General features: G+C 54.8%; 1 protein-coding gene across 2 annotated transcripts; it reads right to left on the bottom strand.

Moving 5' to 3' along the window:
- Window positions 1-380: 380 nt before the first annotated feature.
- Window positions 381-7,161, bottom strand: TREH (trehalase). Of its 2 annotated transcripts, XM_034425178.2 has the most exons (15): window positions 6,775-7,161; window positions 5,999-6,099; window positions 5,589-5,736; window positions 4,283-4,370; window positions 4,100-4,200; window positions 3,886-3,978; window positions 3,583-3,699; window positions 3,291-3,413; window positions 3,139-3,188; window positions 2,265-2,465; window positions 1,858-2,075; window positions 1,387-1,498; window positions 1,074-1,186; window positions 843-896; window positions 381-744 (listed from the first exon to the last, which is right to left on the bottom strand). In XM_034425178.2, exons 1-15 carry the CDS (start codon window positions 6,867-6,869, stop codon window positions 562-564), a joined length of 1,797 nt encoding a protein of 598 aa, XP_034281069.2. In that variant the 5' UTR covers window positions 6,870-7,161; the 3' UTR covers window positions 381-561. The 2 variants fall into 2 exon arrangements, with proteins under 2 accessions (XP_034281069.2, XP_087732077.1); XM_087875951.1 differs by lacking the exon at window positions 2,265-2,465 and having other exon boundaries at window positions 6,775-6,978.
- Between the last annotated feature and the right edge of the window lie 782 nt (window positions 7,162-7,943).

Genomic DNA, 7,943 nt, shown 5'->3' with positions numbered 1-7,943 from the left:
GGCTGGAAAAGGGCGATCTGACTCCATGGTGAAGTGGGTGTCAATGATGGGGGGGATGCTGCCTCTTCCTGTGATTCCCCAGCAAGTAGCCCAGAAGCCCCCAACTCAGGCAGACTCTGAATCACAGCCCCCTTTTAAAGCTGTCCCTGTAGACTTCAGGATCAGCCCATGAGATGCGCCTTCCTTTTATCTCTCTGTTCATCTGCCTCAGTATTGCAGCCTTGGCTGACCATCGGTTTCCCAGCCATGGTCTGAGCTGGGGCTTATCCCTTTGACTTCATGGCTTCCTCTTTCCTGCTGTGACCAAGGCTGGTCTCGTTTTTCTGTTTGTTCTCACTCTGCCCTAGAATAGCACCACACCAGCCAGTGAGGACACATGCTGGCAACGCACTCTCAGAACTTTATTGCCCAGCCAGACTGCCCAGGACAGCTGAGGAGGGAGGGGTTCTCCTAGAGGCTTTATGGCATGCAATGGGGCCCTGATGTGTGCAGGGCATGCACACCGCAGTCGTTCTGAGCCACACCCATCCGAGGGTCTCGAGAGCCAAGCCGAAGCAACGGCTACCCTTCCCAGGGGAAAGGTCCGTCCCCAAGCAACCCAGGAAGCTGTGAGACCAGGATCAGGATAAGGCAGGCCCCAATGCAGAGCCAGGTGGGAGAGCAGAGAGTGCTGGCAGCCGTGAGCTGCTCTCCATACAGATCTAGCAGTTGGAGGGCCACCCCGTTCGTCCAGCCAAAGCCTTCCTGCAGAGAGAACAGCAGAGGGATCAGATAAGTGGGGCCTCTTTGATCAGGAGACGCTCCCCAACTCCCTCCTTTGGGGTGTTACCAAGACCCCTTACCTGCACTGGATACTCCCCACCACCTCCGGGCTTCCCATCACCTTCGACGTCATACTAGAAAGGAAAAGGTCTTAGCCACAATGGCTGCTCCAGGCTAAGTTGCCCTGAGGGCCAGCGCATGGAGGCCAATGGGAGAGGATCTCCACTGGAGGCTCCATGCTGGGAAGGGGTGGAGGAATGATGGGGAGGCCAGCTACGGAGGGAAGAGGCAGAATCTGCACAGGACCTCACCTTCTCAAACATGCCTCCATGCTTCTTGTAGACAGCCAGGTTCATCTGCAGCCAGCGCTGAGCCAGGCTGAAGGCCAGCTCTCGTGCCCGGGGAGAAGAGGATTTGGCCAGGCCTGGCAGGGCAGGCAAATGGTATCAGTGGATGCCTTGGGCAGGGAGAAGCTGCCCCACAGGTTTTGGCTGGGCTCTGGCAGGGAGATTGGCCCAGGTGAACAGGGCAGGTGAATGACCCCCGCAAAAGCTGGAAAGGCAGGAGGCAGGGCCAGCCCTGGACACAGTGAAACAGCCCGGGCTCTTCGGAAGGACTCCTCACCTATGATCACCATGTGCTGGAGTGGGGCCCAAGCATTTGGAAAGTCCCACTGCTGCCCCGTCCGTGTCAGGGAGGTGGGCAGTCCGTTAGCATAGGACAGGGCCGAACTCTCCTGCAGGCACACACATAGAGGAGGGCATTTCCAGTCAGTGATGGCGAGTAGGGGGTGAAGCTGCTCTGAGATGACCTATCCTGTCTGGCCCTGATCCCAGGAGGTGGCATGAAGTGCAACTAGTGTTCAGTCTTGGGTGGCCAAACATTCTGCCCATTGGTGTGCCATCTTCCCCCTCAAGAAGAGTCCAACTTTGAGGCTTTTGCAGTGAGGGAAGAGCAGGCAGGCAATGGGCTTTTCTCCACTGCCTGACTAGGGGTGCTCCCCCAGAAATGAGCCAGGATCTGTGCAGGTGAACTGTGGGATTCCTGCCTCACTGATCCCCATCCATCTCTGGCCAGCCACCGGCTGCCTCTTACCTCCAGGTAGGAAAGCACCTTCTCTGCCCTGGGCAGATCCACGTCACACTCGGCCCAGAGGGGGCTTATGTTGGAGAGGTAGAAGGCCGGGTTGTGCCTCTGATGGAGGAAGCGATAGTCCAGCCAAACACCGGCCTCCTCGTTCCACAGGACAGCAGTGAGGGCAGCTCCCCGCTGTCTCCGCGCAGCCCAGAACCTGCTCGCTTTCTCGCCATGCCCTGGAGAGGGTAAGCAGCACCCTCCTTCAGAGCACGCCTGCCCTCCATGTCCCAGACAGGTGACTCACCAGGGCCCCAGAGCCAAGCCAGCCTTCCCCCAATGGCCACTCAGCCATCGAGCAAGAGGCAACCCCACCCCCATGAGAGAATTTGGGGCAGCTGGCTGCCGCCCTTTGCCCCATTTCTCACCAAGGACTTGATAGAAAGTGGCCAACAGCTGCTCGACTTTGCAAAGAATGGCGTTTAAATCCACTGGCACAATCCCTCTCACTTGGGTGTCTTGTAGCGGGTCCTGCAGTGATGGGAAGCCTGGCAGGAACCAGCGGGAGGAGAAATCCCAGCCCGACTCGGCTGCACTCTGCAGCTCTGCCCAAAGGCTCTGCTGGGCTTCTGAGGGGAAACAGTCGTTGAAGCAGGAAGCGGCAACCTCCGCCATTGCCCACAAGAGCTGCAGGCAGGGTGCAGCTTTGTTGCCATTCCTCGGATCCTAGAGATGGAAGACGCCCCAAGGTCCTCAGGGGCAACTCCCGGCCAGTCTAGGAATTCATGTGAAAGCACCCCGGATGGGAGGGAGGGAGGGAGGGAGGGAGGCCATGAAGCACAGCATCCCCATCCATGGCAAACTACTCTTACTATGAAGAGGTTTCCTTAACATTTGATTGGGAATTCCCTTCCTGTGATTATCTTTGGCCTTCAGAGATCAGAGAGAACAGCCTCAGTTCTCTTCTGTGCGAGACATCTTTTCAGCTAGTTAAAAAATTGCTCCCTACGCTTTGCCTCTAATGTCTTACCTGATTTCCTAAACCCTTCTTAAGTTGTGGTACCCAGAATTTGTCGAATTGTTCAAAGGGAGTTCAACCAAAGCGGAATGCAATGGAATTATTATTGTACATGCTGTGAGTGGAAGCTCTATTTTGCTGATTCAGCCAATAATTGTACGTGCTGTTTTTGCCATGTGCTGTGTTGCTTATCCCTAGTTGGCAAGGCTCTGTGACTTCCATATCCTTTCCACAATGCCATCTCGGAGCCATTCCCCTCACTGCAGACCTAATCGGGCAGTTACCTTCCTCTAAGCCCATGGCCAGCTCCACATCTTTCATATAGGACTCTGGTCTGGTGGGGAAAAGGGAGAAAGGTTGAAGGGGATCCAGATGTTCTTGGATATCAAGAATGTCCAATTAGTGGGAGGAGGACCATATCTGCAGTGCCACTCACCTGGGTTCCCCCACCTGGACGTTGTAGTGATTCAGGGAGTATTGCTTGCCCCCCACAGAGATATTGACAATCCGGTGGTCTTGCCAGAAGTGATACTCAGCCTCAAGCAGGTGGATGTTTTCCCTGAAAAAGGCAGTGATGAGAAGGTCTTGAGAAGGGGGGTCAAACATTCCTCTTTAGGCCCAGTGATGGAAGGGGGAGAGCGCAATGCCTTTGGCCAGTTCTGCAAGCTGAACTGGCGGCCCTGAGCAAGCCAAAAGTCCCGGTCACCAGTTGATTCAAAGATACTTGCCGTAGAAACTCAGTGTCATTTGTGTGGCTCAGGTAGCTCTCCATCATTAAGGTGAGAAGTGGTGGCTGACTCCGACGCTCATAGTACACCCGGCCTCCATTTGGGACGTGCCCAAACCTGCTCTTAGGAAGCACATGGCTCAGAAGAGGCTTGGTGCCAGGGCCAGACCCCACCAGGCCTCCCCAAGGCTAGCAGAGGAGCTGCCCATGCCCACCCAGCGGGTTTCCCCTCTGCTTCTTGGGAGTTGAGGCAGAAGGAGAAGCAACACCTCTTCCCAACCCTGCCTCTCCCGGCAACCCTCACTTGCTGACTAGGTAGAGGAAGTTCTGGATCAGGCCCTTGGCTGTAGCCGTCATGTTGGAGACGAGGAGGCCTCCCAGGATCCAGAAGGAATCCCTGAGGAAAGAAGGTGGCAACCATGTGTGGATGTGAGAAGGGAGTCGAGGGAAAGGGGCCTCTTCGGGCCAGGCCTGTGGATTGGGGCATGGGTCTACCGCCAGCCCTCTGTGTGTCTCACCAGTAGTAATATTCACGGAACCGGCCCCCAGGCACGATCACTGGGTTTGGCACGTAGATCAGAGAGTAACGCCAAGGAGAAGTTTGAACATCGGGGTTCACCTGGAGGGAAATGGAGCAGGTTCTGCTGAGGGCACAGCAGCCTCCCTCAGCTCCCCACAACCTGCTGAGCCTTGGCACTTACCCGCCTGCCCAGCTCCTTCCACTTGGCGTTCAGGACCCGGGCCCAGAACCGCAACTTCTCGTCTGAAATCCTCTTGAGGAGGGGGATGCTACAAGGAGCCCAGGACGGTCAGAAGGCAGCCATTCAAGATTTAATTTTAATTTAATTAATTCAATTTATATGCCGCCCCTCTCCGAAGACTCAGGGCGGCTCACAATACATTTTAAAAAATAATTATGAAAAAAACATTTAAAAATAACAAAAAATAAAACCATTAAAAACTCATTCACGCCATTCATGACTGGATCTCGCCAGATCACAAGAGCGAGATCAACGGCCCCAGGCCTGCCGGAAAAGCCAGGTCTTCACCGCTTTTCGGAAGGCCAGTAGGGTGGGGATGGTCTGGACCTCAGGAGGTAACTGGTTCCAGAGAGCTGGGGCTGCCACCGAGAAGGCCCTCCCCCGCGGCCCGCCAGCCGGCATTGTTTAGCTGACGGGACCCGGAGGAGACCAACTCTGTGGGATCTTACCGGTCACTGGGAGCTATGCGACAGAAGGCGGTCTCGAAGATAACCTGGCCCTGAGCCATGTAGGGCTGTACACCTTGAATTGTGATCGGAGACCAATAGGGAGCCAGTGCAGCTCGTGGAGAATTGGTGTAATGTGGGTGTATCTAGGTGCACCCACAACAGCTCGTGCAGCTGCGTTCTGGACCAACTGTAGTCTCCGAACACTTTTCAAGGGTAGCCCCATGTAGAGCACGTTGCAATAAACTAACCATGATCCCTCCCCAAGTCCCCCCCCCTCCCCAAGGATTCAGGGAGAAAAATGTCACACACTTTGCAACCTGTGTAACATCCCCACCGCGTCCATTCCCACCCTGAGCAAGAGAGAAAGAGCGAGGCACCCTGGGTGGGAAGACCTAAGAGAGCAGGAGATTCCCAGGCAATTTGGGGGCAGGCCGGGGGGGTGGGGAGCTAGCCTGAGAGGGGGCATCTTGTGGCTACCCCAGAGACAGGAGATTGGCCATTCAGAGACAGAGAGCTGACTATTGGCTGGCTGCCGGGGTCAAGAGTCCTCTGAACGAAGTTGGGAGGGGCTGTCTTCAAGGCCAGGAAGTGGCAAGTGACCTCAGGCAATAGGTGGCTTGTAGGATCTCAAAGACCAACACGCGGAAGCAGAACGGGGCCGGGAGTCAATGCCATCTTGAAGGGTGTTTTCTAGAAACAGGCTCTAGCTGAGAACTCATACCCTGCAAGGGGCAGCATTGTGCCACCTCTGAGAGGTGGGGAATTTGTCACCACACCCCTTCCAGATGCAACTGTACCTGTCTGTCCAGTCTGGAGGCGTCCAGCTTTCCAGCTCCTGCCCTGGAGGAAAGAAGTGAGCCTCCACAAATTGTGCCAGCTGCAGCTTGGATAAGGCTCCACCAGGTGTGGCGTTCATTAATTCCTCAAATTGCTTCAGAACCACATCTGGAAGAATGGAGCAAAGATGCAGGAGATCTGGTCGAGGTTCACTCTGGAGTGGAGGGTGAGGAGGGGCTAGGCTTGCATTAGCACCCTTCAGTCTGGGGGAAGCCTGTGCTCCGCAGCCTAAGCAACCTGCCAGCAAGCGCACGCTGAGCACAGCATCGGCAGGGCAGGCAGCCTTTCCTCTGCATTGCAACATACAGCCATTTTCTCCACTCAGGGCCAGCTCTCCAAGCGATGAAGGCAGTGGGAAGAGGACATTCACCTGGATTGGACCTCAGGGGCATGTCAACAAAGTCTTTGTCATCTCGAAAGAGCCTGGCCCGCTGGACTTGCCGCAGCAGCTCCCCAGTGCAGTAGATGTGGCTGGAAAGGAAGAGCAGAGCTGGTCTGCAGAGGAGCCATGTCCTTGGGGAATCAACGCCAATGTAAATGCCACCAGCAGCCAAGACTTCGCAGGGAAGGGGGCAGCTGCTCCTTGATGCCCAGTCATGGCTCCCCAGGGACAAGGCCCCAAACGCCAAGTGTCTTCTGGGCAGCCCAAGAACACTGCAGAGCAAGGCTGCCAAGGTGCCTCTTCTACAGGGCATGGAAGAGCTGCTCTACGGGCACCCTGGCCTGGGAGTGTGCTGCCACGCTCACAGGGCACTCCCTTGTCTAAGCAGCCCTGCCCTTGCCAACTCCTCCTCCTCGCCTCGTGGAAGAACCAGCTACGGTACAATGTGCCCATCTGGGCTGTTCATTACAACTATAATCGGCAAAAGCAGCTCCGCCCAATTCTGAGCAGAAAATATGCCAGCAGAGCTAAGATCGGGAGCCTCAACCCAATGCTGAAGCAGCAGCTTCTGCTTCATTCCCAACCAGGGATAAACTTTGTCTCCCCGCAACACTTCCAGGCATCTTCTAAGGCAACCATCTTTTTTTCTCCTCCCTTAACTAGCCTGTCCCGCTTCATTATCATCCAGGACAATTGGCGGCAGAGAGAAACTCCCTGGGCACACTTTGTGGCTTGGTAAGATTGGCACCAGCTTGCTCACTCACCTGTCACATGGAGGTGGAAGGCTGCCTGCCATTGCTTGCCACCCCTCCAGAGCTGCACACATCAACAGGAACACCCACCACACCGGAGCTGGCATTTCAGCTGAGAGCTCAGGTGCCAAGGAGCACCACCATTCCAGGCAAATGCCCACAAAGCCAACCTGCAGCTTCACACCCAGTTTTTCATCTGAGTTTTGGGCAGGGCTGGCATGCAGAGGGGGCGGGGCCTGGGAAATTCCCAGGCCCAGCCAAGGGCTGCCCCGCTGCTGCTTGACCTGATCCTCAGCCGCCTGGAAAGAAGGAATTGAAATGCTCCCAGCCCTTTGCAGAGCAATGCCCCTTCTCTTTTTGCCCCCCAAGAACAGCTCCAGAGCTCGGTGGCGCAAGTCGATCTTGCTATGCTCTGCTTGTTCTTCTCAACATGCTCTCGGTGCCTGTGATGCCAGGCAAACAGAGCAACATGACGTACAAGGAAAGAGTCTGAAGCAAGTTCAGGTCCCAGTGAGCTTTTATTGAGCCAATTCTCTTAAAAATAAGTCAGGATTTTATAATTCAGCACTTTTGACAATACGTTCACAGCCTTCCTTTATATACTTGTGTACATATGCTGTGCCAAAATCTGAGCTCTGCTGGACATTTGCCAGTTCCAAACAAAAAATAATCCATCCCTCCCAACCCACCCCTTGTTGACAAATTCTAGCCCTCACTGTTTGTACTGGACATGGCCTGAACTGAACCAAGGATCAATGAAATACAACATTGCTTGAACTGAATGGAAAAATATGTTCCCCAAATTTTCCAGTTTCAAGAAAGGGAAAATTGACTTCTTTTCTTCCAGACATTGCCACCCCCACATCTTGGTTAAAGTACAGCAAGGCTGTATCTTTGTGTTATCCTCCCTTCCCCCTCCCTCTCCCCCTCCCCCTTGCACAGGACTCCAGAATGTTGCCTAAGGAGTAGAGTTGCAGCAGAGAGATTTCCCCTCTGGCTGCTCCAACCTTCCCTCCCTACAGAATACCATGAGATTCCCTTGCAAAGGTCATGTGGATCACCACCACTTGGATTGAACTTTCCATCTCCTGCCAGGGGACAAAAAATGATTGTGCCCCAGAAGTAGCCTCCAGAGGTATGCTTTGCACCAACAGCATAGGTCAGACTACTGGTGGAAACAA

The sequence above is a fragment of the Pantherophis guttatus genome, chromosome 9 (genome assembly GCF_059756535.1).
Source record: "Pantherophis guttatus breed Tessera chromosome 9, ASM5975653v1, whole genome shotgun sequence".
NCBI lineage: Eukaryota > Metazoa > Chordata > Lepidosauria > Squamata > Colubridae > Pantherophis > Pantherophis guttatus.
The sequence above is the reverse complement of the archived record's forward strand: the minus strand, read 5'-3'. Positions and strand labels throughout refer to the sequence as shown.